The 16,779-nt window shown below is 43.2% G+C and overlaps 1 protein-coding gene across 2 annotated transcripts in view; it reads left to right on the top strand.

Annotated features, from left to right (window-relative positions):
• Positions 1 to 4,130: 4,130 nt before the first annotated feature.
• The window catches only part of DHTKD1 (dehydrogenase E1 and transketolase domain containing 1), a 48,826-nt gene continuing 36,177 nt past the window's right edge, over positions 4,131 to 16,779 (top strand). For both annotated transcript variants that reach the window (XM_010854097.1, XM_010854096.1), the window contains exons 1-4: positions 4,131 to 4,412; positions 12,117 to 12,272; positions 12,664 to 12,875; positions 14,010 to 14,204. In XM_010854097.1, the coding sequence (XP_010852399.1) occupies positions 4,256 to 4,412; positions 12,117 to 12,272; positions 12,664 to 12,875; positions 14,010 to 14,204 (720 nt within the window). In that variant the 5' untranslated portion in view covers positions 4,131 to 4,255. The remainder of the gene's footprint in view (positions 4,413 to 12,116; positions 12,273 to 12,663; positions 12,876 to 14,009; positions 14,205 to 16,779) is intronic.

The following is a 16,779-nucleotide window of genomic DNA, read 5'->3' as shown; positions in this document are numbered from 1 at the left end:
TTTCTTCTCTCCTACAGTAATAAGTGGCAGGGCCTGGATTCAAGTCCTGGTTTCTCTGACACAGATCTCATATCATTATACCCCATTCTTGGACTTACTACAGTCCTCCGGTCTACCAGCTGAGCTCTTGAAGGAAGCACTACCCATTCTTTATCTTTTGAAAACATATTAGTTCTGATAGAAAGGCATTATACAATTTTATACTGGAACCCAAGTCTAAGAGTACATTGCATTATTGTCTTCAATTTAAGGACTGGTGAGTAGAAACTGAAGATTGTATTTTAAAATGTATTACTTTATTACAAGTTTTGTTAAGGATAGAGGTTTTGGGGACTTCTCTGCTGGTCTAGTGGCCAAGACTCCAAACTCCCAATACAGGGGCCCTGGTCAGGGAACTAGATCCCACATGCCACAACTAAGACATGGTGTAGTAAATAAACTAACAAAGAAAGAAAGAAAAAAAAGAATGGAGGTTTTCGAAGGACAGATCTCTAAAATGAATAATGTTTTTATAATATAACAAGTATCATAGCAATAAGGAAGAAACTGGATAGTATTAATGTCAAGGCTAAAAATACGGATGTAGGTCCTAATGTTGCTTATTAGTTGTATGTGCCTGGGATTTATCAGCCCTCAAACGTGCAAAATAAAGTTGCTGTTACCCACCTTCAAGAGTTTTCTGAGCTCTAGACCCATGAGTCCAATTATGTACCAGATGTCTACACCGAGCAGTCTCACAGACATTGAGTATCAGAAGGTCCAAAATGGAATTAATCCTGCCTCACAGCCCTCTACTTGTCCTGTGCACCTTTATCTGTTAATGGCATCACCAACCACACAGTGGCTCAAGTCAGAAGCCAAGAAGTCATGTCTCCCCACCTCCCCACTTAGTTTTCATATCCAATCACTGCATCCTATGTTCTTCTTTCATTAACTCATACTCAAAATTTTTTACTCAGCACCTACTGGTGAATTACTGGATGTTTGATCTCATGTGGCTTGTGGGATCTTTGTTCCCCGACCAGGGATTGAACCCACACCCTAGAACCAAGTCCTAACCTTAGCACTGAGTCCTCACCACTGGACCACCAGGGAACTCCCCATATCAGCAGTTTAGATGGGACCTATGGGTCACCAGTAAATTAGGTACTGGGGACAGAGCAATGCAGTAGACAGACATAATCACACACTCTTGTCATTTACAATTTAGTGGGAGAACCACCCACAAAGGAGGCTCATTATATTTATATTTAGCTTACATTAATTTAATCAAATATGTAATTATGCATAGGAAGGTAGAGGCAGAATCATTGTAATGCTCTAAGTGGGTAAAAATTTAGATTCCCACAATTATGATATATCTGGTATTCAAGAAATATTTTTCAAAATTGTATAATAAAATAAGCAAATTTATGGAGTACTAGGAGGGCATACAGTAGTAAGAACTAATTTACCCAAGATGGCCAAGAACACTTTTTTTTTCCCCCAGAAGGTAACTCCTGGGCCAGTGGAGAAGGAGGATAGAAATCTTCCAGGTGTATGTGTTATTGGGGATGGGATGGGGTCAGGAGGAAGAGCCTTCCTGGCAGAGGGAATACGTTGTGTGAAAACCATGAAGTAGGAAAAGTACGGATGTTTGAGGAACCAAAAATAGTATTGCTGGTGCACAGTGAGAACCACAGAAAGTGTGGTTCTAATTAAGGGTGAAAGAAGAGGCAGGCAAACCACAGCAGACGAGAGTTTGCAAACACAAGCAGCTATAGGGTCCAGACAAGCAGACCACATAAAGGTAAGAGAGGTGGGGACTGAAAACTGGTACCCACACACCCCATCTAGAGAGACCAGCAACCACTCAGCTCATGCTGATCACCATCATGGAGGACAATGAGTGCAGTGTGGTCAGATCTCTAAGAAAAACCACAGATCCAAACTTTAATATGCAGTCTTCCACATTTTCAATAAAAGCATCCAATTTTAAAAATTAAGACTTTCTGATGGCAAACAAAGTATATATTAGCAGTTTATTTTTTTATTTTTGGCCATCCCACGTGGCTTGTAGGATCTTCATCCCTCAACAGGGATTGAACCCACACATAGCACAGAGTTCGAACCTTAGCACTGAGTCCTAACCACTGGACTGCCAGGGAACTCCCCATATAAGCAGTTTAGATGGGACCTGTGGGTCACCAGTTTGCAAAATGATCATATTTTAACATCATAGCACTTCACAGACAACAACATATCACAACAGCATATCATGGACTCACAAAATGATGCACAAAAATAAAAATATCTGGTAGGCAGTATTATATTTGTGTGGATCCTGGGTTCAGAAGACAGGTTATACTGGTGATTTGTATTCCGTGTCATTCCTTTTTTATTGCTAATTAAAGTCATGAGTGTGAATGAAATTTTAAAGGAAAAAGGGTTTGTGTGTGAACGCCTGGCACTTTGAAGTTTCTGGCTGGTTGTCCTTATGGCAACTCAAAAAACCTAAATATCTGTTCTCTCAGTTTCTTGACCTCACCTCTGAAAACACTCTCCCCACTCCACTTTAGCCAACAAGCTTCCTGGTCAGTATCAACATTTGCATCACCGCTACAATGACCACTTTAAACATTTTGTTTCCTGTCTGCAACCTTCTGTTCCAGCTGAGATTCTCAACCAACTCCGGATTTACCTAGTCTTCAACCTCATTGGAACTGCCAACCCACTGGCCCTTTTCTGTTACCATCTGCCCATTCTTATATTTGATAGCATTTTTTAAATGTTAGGTTAAAGCCCATGTTTTGTTATTTCAATCGTCCTCTAACCAATATCTTAAACGTCTTTGCATCTTGGCCTTTCTGTCCCATCTGCCTGCAAAACGTCAGCCCTGAATGAACCAGTTATCACCCTTCTGACCTTCTCAGTACCAAGGCAGGAGAAAATCACAAAGCAGCAGAAAGTGCTTTCTCTCTATATTCATGGCCACTGACCTTAACGGGGTGAACTTCAAAACTTTAAAGACAATATTCTACCTTTACTACTCTCCTCAATAACAATTTCATACTATCTTCACCTTTTCACTCCCATTTCTTAATACACACCCAATTTGCCACCCCCTCAGAATCACTTGCAATGCCTTGCAACCTCGCCCCGGCTTCTGGGCTCATGCTTTCCCACCCTCCTTGGTGGGCTCCTCTCCTTACACATTTGCCTAACTCGTCAGTCTTCAAGATTCTGTTCTAGTGTGCCTTCCACTTGGAGGTTTCCCTGACACACCTGTCTATGCTTGCAGGGCACCTGCACACACTTGGATTACCGTGTGTCTCATATTGTGTATTGACTTCAGTCTGCAACTGGACTGGGACCTGATTAGGGGCAGACACTGTATTTTATTAATCTCTGTAACCCAGCAGAGGGCTCTGTGTGTACAGTGGAAAGATATCTTAGGCTTACACGTGTAACGTTCTTGGGAGTATGGGGGTGCAGCTGCTCAGGTGACTGGAAGAATGGATGACCAACTGGGAAGCATTCAGACCTCCCAATATTGGTAAAATTAAAGGTGAGTCGTGGAGTAAAATAGTTTGGGAAACTGTGTCAGAGATAGACCAACCAAGAATCTCAATTATCTAAAATCTTCCAAATCCAGTTTTTTCTTCACTCCTATCGCTTTCGTACAGGCTCCTTCTCCCCTGTTTGAACCTGTCCTCCTCAATATTTTTTACAAAAATACAAACAGAGATGGGATACTGATTTTCTGGCTCCTTCCTATGAACCTGAGTCCCAGCCACCTTCCATGCAGTCTGTCGCTAATTTTTCCTTTCTGTGGGAGCCTGCATGGTGCGTGTGAGTCTATGCTCTGGAGCTTCCAGGAGAGGGGTGGTGGGTGATCACTCCCGGAGGGAGACTGCAGCATACACAGATATATCCAGCATACACAGCTTTGTTACAGAAAGCCGGTACACTCCCCTCAGCACTCCTCCTTTTCCCAAATGCAGGACTTTCCTCCGCAGCCTCTAGGCCCTCGTGAGTGTTGCTGGATCTCAGCCGCGCGGCTTGGCTTTGCGGGCCCCTGATCTGGATTGGCTTCAAGGGCTGGGCCTGGCCAATCAGGAGTGGGAATGTTGTCTAGGGGGCGGGTTTTTCCCCTCGCCTCCCTCCTAAGGCCTCTCACCTCCCGGGCGGTGGGTCAGCGCCGGAGCGACCTCCCTGCGGCCGCGGCCCCTGGACATCCAGCTCAGATCTCTGGGCCCCGGGGCCCTGGTGGGACATGGCCTGGGTCGCTGTGGCAGCAGCAAGACTGGGCCTCGGCCGGGCCTCTCCGCTCTTCCTCCGGCGCGGCTACCAGACAGAGAGGGGTGTCTATGGCTACCGGCCGAGGAAGCCCGAGAGCCGGGAGCCCGAGGGCGGCCTGGCGCGCCCCCCAGGTCAGGATGGGGCCTGGGCCGGTGGGCGTGGCGGCTGAGGAAGCAGGGGGTCTTATTTCTGGGCCCGGGGTGGGTGCTTTTGAGGGTTGGGACTTCTGGGGGCCTCAGTGTGCGAGCAGGCGGGTGGAGAGGAAGGGGAGGCCAGGGAGCCGAGAGGGATAGGCCTGCGTCTTGTCAGGGTCCGGGTCACAGAATGGTTCTGTGAACTCTTGTCTTTTCCATTCCTTGGTCGTAAAACGTGTGAGAACTTAGCTGTTTGCGGAGGCGGGGCTACAGGAAAAGTTCTAAGTTAGCCCAGCTCCTGGAGTTCACCCAAGGACACAACGTTTTCCAGGGCTGTCTCCGAAGCCGATGTGAGGGGGATCTTTGGGGATCGCGATGGTGACTAGGGTGAAGAGGGCGTTAGTGTTCTCGGACCTCAGCATGGTATTTATTATCCATTCGTCTCTTCTGTTTAGCCTCTTTAGGAGCTTAAAACTTTTTGCTGAATTCAGAACTATGCTACTCGGGTTTTAATGGATTAGGAGACGGGAATATCAGGTTTTGGAGGATCAGTTGCATTCTCATGTACAAGAGACCAATTTTGAGTATTTGGTTTATGCTCCAAAATTATTGTATGTTTATTCATCCTCACAGAATAGAAGATGAACACAGATTGGTCGTTAGAGGAAGGTCACTTGGCATTTTTAATTTTTATTTGTTGTTATTTGCTGTGCCATGTGGCTTATGAGATCTTAATTCCCTGACCAAAGATTGAACCCTGGCCCTGGACAGTGAGAGTCTGAAGTCCTAACCACTGGACCACCAGGGAGGTCCCATTTTATATCTTTGGTCCAGTTATTGGATTAACAATTAGGATCCCTTCATCATCTAAACACCTGACCTTTGAGTAGTAGATCACATACTGAAATCTCAATATTGTGTTCTTGATCTCAGGAAACATTCAGAATAAAACTTGATTTCTCTTTCTTGAGTGCAACAGGTTTCTTTACGAACAGCATTTTGGTCAGCTAGATGACTAATCCCTTGAGAGTAAGACTATATCTTATTTCACTTGACAAATGGAGTGTCTAATTTTGCCTGTCAGTTTCCCTCAAACTGAAGTGTGCATTCAGATCACTCTGAATGATGTTTAAAAGGCTAGTTCCCAAGCTGCCCTCCCTTGCCTCACCCTCATCCCAGTTCTCATTCAGTGGCCTGAGATGAGGTCCAGGAATTTGTATTTTATGTCACACTAAGTGATTTTCTTTTTTTCTTTTCTTTTTTTTTTTTTTAGTTTTACCAGTTTGTTGCTACCAAACTGTCACCCTCCACCCTCATGCACACAAGCTCAGTCATGTAACCCCATGGACTGCAGCCCACCAGGCTCCTCTGTCCATGGACTTTGCCAGGCAAGAATACTGGAGTGGGTTGCCATTTCCTTCTCCAACACTAAATGATTTTCTAGCAGGAGGTCTGTGGCCACTACGGCCAAACATTGTTATAGTCAATAAGGGACGTATATATAAGATATGTTTGTCCAATAGAGCTTGGTCACACGTCTGTACATCCTTGCAAGGGAGATTAGAAAGCATAGTCTTTCTTCAGGGCGGCCACCTTCCAGCTAAAAGTTATTTTGAAAGAGAAGAGGAAAATAGATGTTGGAAAATAACTAGTATCACCACACTCAACCCCTTTGGCCATTTAAATACTCTAAGGTTTTCTTCCCACACAGAGAATGTATTCACAAACCCTACTGAAAATGAACACAAGGTAGCTCCCACGTCCAAGGTACACAGAGAATGTATTCACAAACCCTACTGAAAATGAACACAAGGCAGCTCCCACGTCCAAGGTACACAGAGAATGTATTCACAAACCCTACTGAAAATGAACACAAGGCAGCTCGACGTCCAAGGTACACAGAGAAATGGGAGGAAGTGTAGTCAAGTTATGGTGCCTTCCTCCTCCTCCTCCTCCTCCATATGTTTATCTTGGCCAAGCAAGTATCAAGGCCAACATAGGATGAATACCTCATTTATTAAGGTTTTCACTGTAGTAAGGCTTCAAAGAGATCTTGAATTTGTTTCTAGTGACCTTTTTGGATGGCAGTGGTTTCAGGAGTTAAAATTTGACCCATGATATGTGTCCTTTGTAGTTGGGTATTAGTGAAAGAGCTCGTACTTTAACCTCTGTAAACCTCAGCTTCCAGGTAAGCTTGAGTTCTATTTATCAACAATCCTAAATTGAAATGGAGGTGGATTTCCATACACAAGGGCTTCCTTGGTGGCTCAAACAGTAAAGAATCTGCCTGCCAATGCAGGAGACCTGGGTTTGATCACTGGGTTGGGAAGATCCTCTGGAGAAGGGAATGGTTACCCACTCCAGTATTCTTGCCTGGAGAATTCCATGGACTGAGAAACCTGGTGGGCTTCAGGCCATGGGGTCACAAAGAGTCAGACACAATTGAGCGACTAACACTTTCACTTTTCACACTTTCCATACACATTTTAGAATTATTTGTTCTAGTTCTGTGAAAAATTGTTGGTATTTTGATAGGACTTGCACTGAATCTATAGATTGGCTTCAGAAGTATGGCCATTTTAACAATTCTTTAATTCTTCCAATCCAAGGACACTGTATATCTTTCCATCCATTTGTGTCATCTTCTATTTGCTTCATCAGTGTCTTATAGTTTAAAAAAAAATTAGGGTTAGGGTTAGGGTTTTCTGAGTACAGGTCTTTTACCTCCTTAGACAGGTTTATTCCTAGGAATTTTATTCTTTTTGATATTACAGTTAATGGGGTTGTTTCCTTAATTTCTATTGCTGATAGTTTATTGTTAGATTATAGAAATTCAACAGCTTAGGATTGGTGATTCATAGGCATAAAATTTCATTATGAAGGATTGGGGGAAATGGTGGAATTTAGAGATGATTAGGAGATGGGGCCTATAAGATTCCAAATAATGTTCAGTGGTTACTGATCTTAGCAATGAGTTTTAGTAGCTGAAGTGAAGTTGTAGGTGTGTTGAATATTAGAAATAATAGGAGCCTTGGGAGTTCCTTGGTGGTCCAGTGGTTAGGACTTGGTGCTTTCACTTGCTAAGGCCCAGCTTCAATCACTGGTGGAGGAACTAAGATCCCACAAACCGCGCAGTGCGTGGCCAAAAAAAAAAAAAAAAAAAGAGAGAGAGAGAGAGAGAAATAATAGGAGGCTTTACTGGAGGCTTTATAAGAAAAACAGGGGAAAATCTTACGACATTAGAGATTTTTTAAAAATGTTTAGACTTCCCTGGGCTTCCCTGGTGGCTCAGATGATCAAGAATCCCTCTGCAATGCAGGAGACCTGAGGTCGATCCCTGGGTTGGGAAGATCCCCTGGAGAAGGGAAAGGCTACCCACTCCAGTATTCTGGCCTGGAGATTCCATGGACTGTACAGTCCATGGGGTCGTATAGAGTTGGACATGGCTGAGCAACTTTCACTTTCATTGGTGGTTCAGTGGTGGCTAAGAATCCACCTTGCAATGCAGGGGATACTGGTTCGATCCCTGGTTTGGAAAGATCCACATGCCTTGGGGCAGCTGAGCTTGTGCACCACAACTATTGAACCTATGTTCTAGAGCCTACGAGCTGCAACAAGAGAAGCCACCGCCCTGAAAAGTGGGCGCACCACTACTAGGGAGTAGCCACTGCTCGCAACAGCTAGAGAAAGCCCACAAGCAGCAATGAAGACAGAGTGCAGCCAAGAAATAAATAATTTTTCAAATTTAGATGGTTTTTTAAATGTTTTGTGGACTTCTAGTTCTCCCCTCTCTTTTGTGGTAGGCTCGACTTCCTTTTCAATTTTTGTTGTGGTATAACAGGTGAAACGCTGGATTAAAATCAAAGTGAAAGTCACTTAGCCATGTCTGACTCTGCCACCCCATGGACTATACAGTCCATGGAATTCTCCAGGCCAGAATACTGGAGTGGGTAGCCTTTCCCTTCTCCAGGGGATCTTCCCAATCCAGGGATTGATCCCAGGTCTCCCACATTGCATGCAGATTCTTTACCAGCTGAGCCGCCAGGGAAGCCCAAGAATACTGGAGTGGGTAGCCTATTGATTCTCCAGTGGATCTTCCCCACCCAGGAATCGAATCGGGGTCTCCTTTGTTGCAGGTGGATTCTTTACCAACCGAGCTATCAGGGAAGTACACTAAAGTACAAATAGTTCAAATTCCAGCTTCTTCATTATCTCTGTCACTTTCTGCAGATCACTTAACCTGTTTGGGCTTCAGCTGACTCTTCCGCAGATAAAATGCACTTGTTCATGTTTCAGCCTGGTGCTGAAAGTTGGTGCTCAGAAAGTGGGGCCGGAAAAATATACACTTGTCCAAATTTCAGCCTGGAAACTTGGAGCCTACAACCTGAAATATGCGCTTGTCTATATTTCAGCCCAGAAATTTGGGGCACAGAGCCTGTGGCCCAGAATATGCATTTGTCCATATGCATTTGTAACATTTGCACAACTGTTAAGATACTTAGCTCCTGTGTCATCCATAATGTGTGTCCTGAAGACCACCCCACACTTAGAGAGTCTCCAGAAGGGACTCACATCACATAGTGTATGGCTGGACTCCTGGCTGAGGTTTAGTAGGTGTGATGAGGATGCACAGCTGGACTGTAATGGAAAAGGCACAGGAAGGGTCTGGGGGACCCGCTGTGCAGTCTTCGTTCTGCTCTTTTTCTTATGGTGGTCACACACTATGCCCTTCTCTTCAAGAAACACAGCAACAGATGTGCAGTGTTCCTGTGAGAACACTTTCCTGTTCTAACAGGGAAGCCTGTTAGAGACTCAGCACCCAGAGTTTTTATTGGAAGAGGTTCATGTAAGCACCCTCTGCATGTACCAAAATCCCAGGTTCCCAGAAGGACAGCAGGTGTTCAGCTTAAATCATCTTGTTCACACAAGCAGTCTAGGCACAGTTGTTGCTAAGTCGTGTCCAATTCTTTGCTACCCCATGGACTGCAGCACCCCAGGCTTCCCTGTGCTTCACCTTCTCATGGAGTTTGCTCAAATTCATGTCCATTGAATTGGTGATGCTATCTAATCATCTCATCCTCTGTTGCCCTCTTCTTTTGCCTTCAATCTTTCCCAGCATCAGGATCCTTTCCATTGAGTCAGCTCTTTGCATCAGGTGGCTCAAGTATTGGAGCTTTACCGTCAGCATCTGTCCAGTGGAGAACTCAGTGCTTCCATTGCCACAGGCACAGATTCAGTCCCTAGTCAGAGAACTAAGATCACATAAGCTTTGTGGCATGGCCCCCCAAAATATAAATAAATAAATAAAGAGCTCTATTGGACATGTTCACTATGAAAAACTTAGATAATATGCTAAGCAAGGAAAATTGGGAATTTTGACATAGAATCATCACTAACTTTTTGGTCTATTTCCTTTATACATATGAAATATATATGCAAATGAAGAGACATATATGAAGTATGTAGGTGCTAAAATGCTAGATACATTTTGTCATGAAAACATATAGGTACAATACACATTTTAACACAGCTCAGGCTCATATGATATATAGTGTCTTTTAGTCTTTTTTTCTTCTAAACAAATTGGCACATCCAATAAGCATTCTCCTACAACATTATCTGATGATGATTTTTGGCCAGAGGGGATTAGTCATCAGCACTGTGGCATGTCCCTCAGATGACTGGGGTTTGTAGAGGGTTAGAGGACTAACAGGAGGGAAAGATCAGTGAGGAATGAGGCGTTGTTGACTCCACCCACCCTGCTGGAGGGGCGTGGGTGTGGGTGATGAGTAATTGCACCATTTACTGGTGTCCTCAGGGGAAAACAGATTCCTGTGAAGACTGGAGTATAAGGAACGTTTAGGGAAGAGGTGAAAAACATAGGGAGATCTGTTAATCACAGAACGGATGGAATTCTAGACGTCACAGTGGAAGGATCTAGGAGGTAGAGAGGGAAGAGATACGGGGTTGGGTCTGGAGGAAATGGCAACCCACTCCAGTATTCTTGCCTGGAAAATTCCATGGACAGAGGAGCCCAGCGGGCTACAGTCCATGGGGTCGAAAAGAGTCAGACACGACTGAGCACAGCAGCAGCAGCAGAAGAAACCAGAGCAGTGAAATAAAGAGTCTGAGAGAAAACAGATGGTGAGGATGGGTGGAGGATGTGCTCTGAAGTGGGAGGGGAAGAGGCCTCTCTCTCTTCAAGAATAGTAGGTGCTATGTATTCTTTGGGGTGAACAGCATCCTTTTGTGCCAACTCCCCTATCCGTGTTGTAGACTATCACTGAAAGCTTGGATTTTCAGTGAGAAACTGAAGCAGTGATCTCTTAACTAGATGTGGTTTGCTAAAGAGAATGTTTTCACAAGAGGGCTAGTAGGGGACTTCCCTGGTCATCCAGTGGTTAAGACTCTATGCTTCTAATGCAGGGGGCCCAGGTTTGATCCTTGATCAGGGACCTAAGATCCCACATGTGGTGTGGGTGTGGTCAAAACATAAAATACATACATATATATATATTTATTTATTTGTATTTATTTTTACCTCTGCTGGGCCTTAGCTGCTTTGTGCAGGCTTTCTCTGGTTTCCGAGAGCAGAGGCTACTATCTCCTTGGAGTGCTTGGACTTCTCACTGCGGTGGCTTTTCTAGTTGCAGGGCACAGGCTCTAGGCCAGAGGGCTTCAGTAGTTACAGCACTCAGGCTCAGCAGTTGTGGTGTAGGGGCTTAGTTGCTGCGAGGCATAAGGAATCTTCCTATACCAGGAATCAAACCCGCGTCCCCTGCATTGGCAGGCAGATTCTTATCCACTGTGCCACCAGGAAGTCCAATAATAATTAATTTTTTTTTAAAGAGGGCTAGTAAACTGTGGTGAGAATGGTGATAATAACCCTGTATATTTACCATTAACTTAATTCCACTAAGGATGTAATTTTATAGATGATATTGGAAGTTGTGGTCTTGAAGGATTTTCTTCCAAATTTTAGAAGGGCTTACATGTGCAAAAGGGAAGAAAAGCAGCTTTTGGCTCAATATAAAATCATCTAAGATTAAAAAAAATTCATCTAAGATAGAATTAGATTCATTGAAATACAGTGATTTCCCCTTTAAGAAGAGGTTGGAGAATTACTCATTTAAGGCTACAAATAAAGGGGTTTTTTTTTATTATGTAGTAATAAGATCATTTCTAAGGTTTTTTTTCCTGGTCTATGATTTCATGAGTCTATAAAATGTGTACCTGGAGGACGTAAGGAAGGAAATGTAACATTGATTTTGCAGTTTAAACTGTCTCTGTTTTTTTTTAATGTACAATATGAAAAACTCAAATAATAATTAAGAGGACTATAATTATCCATAATTAAAATTATAGTATTTTAACAGTTATTTTCAATTTGAGGTGTTTTCTTTTAAAATCTATCCATGTGCATAGTTATTTCCACAAATGTGCACCCATAATTCTGGTTCCTTCTGGTTATTTTTCAGTGGCTTTTGCTCTCAGGAGATAAATTTAAGGAAATAAGTGTGTTTTCCTGGATTCTGCTAGTTTTTAATCCTGGAAACCACCGGCAGCTGTGGTGGGTAGGAACCGCATATTAAAAATGTCCAAAGCTGCAAAGGCTTCTTTGAAAACTGATTTTGTGATTTGTGGGCATTTCCTAAACTGTATTGTTCTATTGTTGTTGTTGTTGTTTTTCCACTCAATCAGTGGACCATGGCCTTGCCAGGTTGGTGACGGTGTATTGTGAGCATGGGCATAAAGCTGCCAAAATCAACCCACTCTTCACTGGTCAAGCCCTGCAGGAAAATGTGCCTGAAATCCAAGCCCTGGTGCAGACTCTGCAGGGACCCTTTAATACCACAGGTAAAAGTCATCAGCTGTCGACTGTCCGTGTGCCAGTTAACTGCCAGTGAGGCGGGACTCCTTTCTCTGTTCTTGAAGAACTGCAGTCATGCCTGCTGTAGCTGAGGCTTCCATGGGTGTGAGGAGACAGCAAGGGGCACATTCCGACACTGTCTGGGAGAGTAGTGTCGAGGTTCTAGAATTGTCTTCTGACAGGGCCCATATCCTCTGTGTTCAAATCATGTACACAAATGGCCATATTTTTAGTTTTGCTTTTAGAAAAATCTGGATAACCATTGATGATGACCCCAGTTATTTAGAATGAAATGCTCTGAATTGAGATAAGGATCTTGGTATGTTTTATATTTGGTTGACTATTCCTTAAAGCGACCCTTTTGATTCCATTTTGTAGGATTATTGAACATGAGGAAGGAGGAGGCCTCTCTTGAGGAAGTCGTTGCCTATCTCAACCAGATCTACTGTGGGCAGATTTCTATCGAAACCTCTCAGCTTCAGAGCCAGGAGGAGAAAGACTGGTTTGCCAAGCGGTTTGAGGAACTGAAGAAGGAGGCATTTACCACAGAAGAGCGAAAACACCTGTCAAAATTAATGCTAGAATCTCAGGTATAAAGTAGCAGCTAATATCAAAGGAATTGTTCAGCTCTTTTTCTCCAAAGACATATAAATATTGAAGAGAGGGAGTTAAGACATGAATTGTTTGAATGTAGCCACAATTCCCCCATGGCCTCAACACAACAGACAGTGTAACACACACCACTTTATTCTGAGTAGAAAGAGGTAGCTCTCCAACCACCAGAACTGTTGGTTCTCCTCAGAGTCGATACTTTCTATGTATTTGTGTCTTCCCTTTGTGAAAGTGAAAGTGTAGTTGCTCAGTCATGTCTGACTCTTTGCGACCCCACAAACTGTAGCCTACCAGGCTCCTCTGTCCATGGGATTTTTCAGGCAATAGTACTGGAGTGGATTGCCATTTCCTTCTTCAGGGGATCTTCCCAACTCAGAGCTCGAACCCAGGTCTCCTGCATTGTAGACAGACGCTTTACCGTCTGAGCCTCTAGGGAAGTCTAAAGAGGCTCTTCCCTTCATAAAAGACTGCAAAGTCCTTAAGATCTGATTCTTCTTTTAATTACCCGAAGGGATTAAAAAAGGAAAAAGGAATACATGTATATGTATGGCTGAGTTCCTTCACTGTTCACCTGAAACTATCACCATATTGTTACTTGCCTATACCCCAACACAAAGTAAAAAGTTTAAAAAAGATTTTAAACAGGTAAAAAATTTTAAAAGAGAAAGGAACTATACATGAAAGAGGCACTCAGTATAGATTAATAGGATTGAGTGTCCAGGACTGTGCGCAGGACTTGAGCCTATCAATATGACAAGGCCCCTGCCCCCAGTAACATGGGTGGATGGCTAGTTTGCGGCCCAGATGAAATACTATAGAGCCCTGAACTAAAACTCAAGTCCTGGAAAAGGCCTGGCCTTCTGAGGGGATTCCTCCTGGGGTGAGCTCTTCTAGCGCTGGGGTTGTTTCCTCAGTGTTCCCACTGCTGCCTGGTGTCCTCGGCAGGGCTTTCTTGCCAGGCTCTGAGTGACTTCTCTTCATCTCTGGGGTCTGCACTGAATAGACCCTGTTGTAGCTGCTTGAAGCAGTGCGGGGGCTCCTTAAATGTGTTTGGCTTTGACCCAGGTAGTCGGCTCTCCTGTAACTAGCGTGTCTGATGTGGTGTTCCACAGGAGTTTGACCACTTTTTGGCCACCAAGTTTGCCACAGTGAAGCGATACGGAGGCGAAGGATCAGAAAGCATGATGGGCTTTTTCTACGAGCTGCTGAAAATGGCGGCTTACAGCGGAGTAACGGATGTTATTATTGGGATGCCCCATAGAGGGAGGCTGAACTTGCTGACGGGCCTTCTGCAGTTCCCTCCAGAGGTAAAAGGCCTTCTGTTTTTCCCACCAGTGATGTGCAGTTGACTGAAATGGAGTAAAGCCGATGGTGATAATCGCTTTTAGAAAACTGACTGAGCATATGAGCCATTGGTCCAGGAGACAGCTTCATTAATTGATGAAAACTGATGCTGTTGGACCTGGTGTGGGTTGATTTTCCTATATCTCTTTACAGGAATTCTTTCTTCACTCAGGAAAGTTAAAAGTTAGTTTGTTTCCCAAGGATGATGCAAACAGATAAATTCTGTTTTTTGAAGTATGCTTGCCCTATTTCATAAAAATCATTCAAACAAACACAAAGATCTGTGCAGTTTGATAAAATTTCATCTTCCAGAAAGTCATTTTTACCTTCTACTTATTTGCAGATTATAGTTGATAGATTGTATGAAACTAATAAAACATTGTTATCTCAAGAGATCCTCCAAAGTGAGTAGTTTTATTGGTTATTGGATCTTTTGTATTCTTGTTCAGTCCGACTCAGATGCTCTGTAAATCTTGAAGCACTTGAGGGTCAGGGCACAATATTCAGTGACAGGGAACATCAGAGAGACCCAATGCCTGATAAGGTTATGTCAATTATACATGGGTAAACCTTACCGCTATTCTTGGCCAGGAGGTTAAAAACAATTATAAATGCTAAGTAGTTCCTCAGGGGTTCAGTGGTTAGGAATTGCTGCTTTCACTGCCAGGCTTCGGTTCAATCCTGGATCAGAGAACTAAGATCCCACAAGCCACGTGTCACAGCAAAAAACAAACAAAAAATACCATATGACCCAGAAACTCCACTTCTGGGTATCAGATCAGATCAGATCAGTCGCTCAGTCGTGTCCGACTCTGCGACCCCATGAATCGCAGCACACCAGGCCTCCCTGTCCATCACCAACTCCCGGAGTTCACTCAGACTCACGTCCATCGAGTCAGCGATGCCATCCAGCCATCTCATCCTCTGTCGTCCCCTTCTCCTCCTGCCCCAATCCCTCCCAGCATCAGAGTCTTTTCCAATGAGTCAGCTCTTCGCATGAGGTGGCCAAAGTACTGGAGTTTCAGCTTTAGCATCATTCCTTCCCAAGAAATCCCAGGGCTGATCTCCTTCAGAATGGACTGGTTGGATCTCCTTGCAGTCCAACTCCTGGGTATATATTTGAAGAAAACAAAAGCACTAATTTGGAAAGATACATGAACCCCAATGTTCCTCAGTTCAGTTCAGTTCAGTCGCTCAGTCGTGTCCGACTCTTTGTGACCCCATGAATCGCAGCACGCCAGGCCTCCCTGTCCCTCACCAACTCCCGGAGTTCACTCAGACTCACGTCCATCGAGTCAGTGATGCCATCCAGCCATCTCATCCTCTGTTGTCCGCTTCTCCTCCTGCCCCCAATCCCTCCCAGCATCAGAGTGTTTTCCAATGAGTCAACTCTTTGCATGAGGTGGCCAAAGTACTGGCAGTATTATTTATAATTGATAAGATACAGCAACAACCTAAGTGTCCATCAACAGATAAATAAAGATGTGGCATACACACATATAATGGAATATAACTCAGACATAAAAAATAATGTAAATTTGTCATTCAGAACAATAGGAATGGACTTGCAAGGTTTTATGCTTAGTGAAGTAAGCCACACAAAGCTAAATACTACATGTTATCACTTATATGTGAAATCCAAAACATAAAACAAACTAATAACTATAACAAAAAAGAAACAGACTCACAGATAGAACAACCTAGTGGTTACCAGTGGGGAGAGGGAAAATGGGAAGGGGTAATATAGGGATACGGGATTGAGAGATATAAATTACTTTGTAAAAAATAAATAAGCTAAAGGCTATATTGTAAAACACAGAGAATATGGCCAATATTTTATAGTAACTAAATGAAGTAAAATCTCTAAAAGTTTTGAATCACTATGTTGTATACGTGGAATTTATATAATATTGTAAATCAACTATATCTCAATCCAAAAAATTTTCTTAATTAAAAAAATACACATGATGTCATGTCTGGGGGCCAGGTTTTACCTTTTTTGTTTATACTTCAGTGTTTCTGATGCTAAGAGATCCTTAATCAGCTTTGAAAACTCACTGTAGAAAAGGTAGAATACAACAGAATAAAATGATTGACAGATGGAGGTGTGCTTTGACACCTGTAGAAATTCTTAAACCAAAAATTGCGTTCCTAAAATATCCCAGACAAAGCAGTTACTCAAAAGCATAGAAATGATTATCAATGACTGTACTTGTGAACATTCATTGGGTCATAGAAAAAGCAAGAGAGTTCCAGAAAAACATTTACTTCTTCTGTATTGACTATACCAAAGTCTTTGACTGTGTGGATCACAATAAACTGTGGAAAATTCTTAAAGAGATAGGAATACCTGACCACCCGACCTGCCTCCTGAGAAATCTGTATGCAGGGCAGGAAGCAACAGTTAGAACCAGCCATGGAACAACAGACTGGTTCCAAATTGGGAAAGGAGTATGTCAAGGCTGTATATTGTCACCCTGCTTTTTTTTTTTTTTTTTAAACTTTACATAATTGTATTAGTTTTGCCAAATATCAAAA

This window comes from Bison bison, unplaced genomic scaffold (genome assembly GCF_000754665.1).
Source record: "Bison bison bison isolate TAMUID 2011002044 unplaced genomic scaffold, Bison_UMD1.0 scf7180017864337, whole genome shotgun sequence".
Taxonomy (NCBI): Eukaryota; Metazoa; Chordata; class Mammalia; order Artiodactyla; family Bovidae; genus Bison; species Bison bison.
The sequence above is the reverse complement of the archived record's forward strand: the minus strand, read 5'-3'. Positions and strand labels throughout refer to the sequence as shown.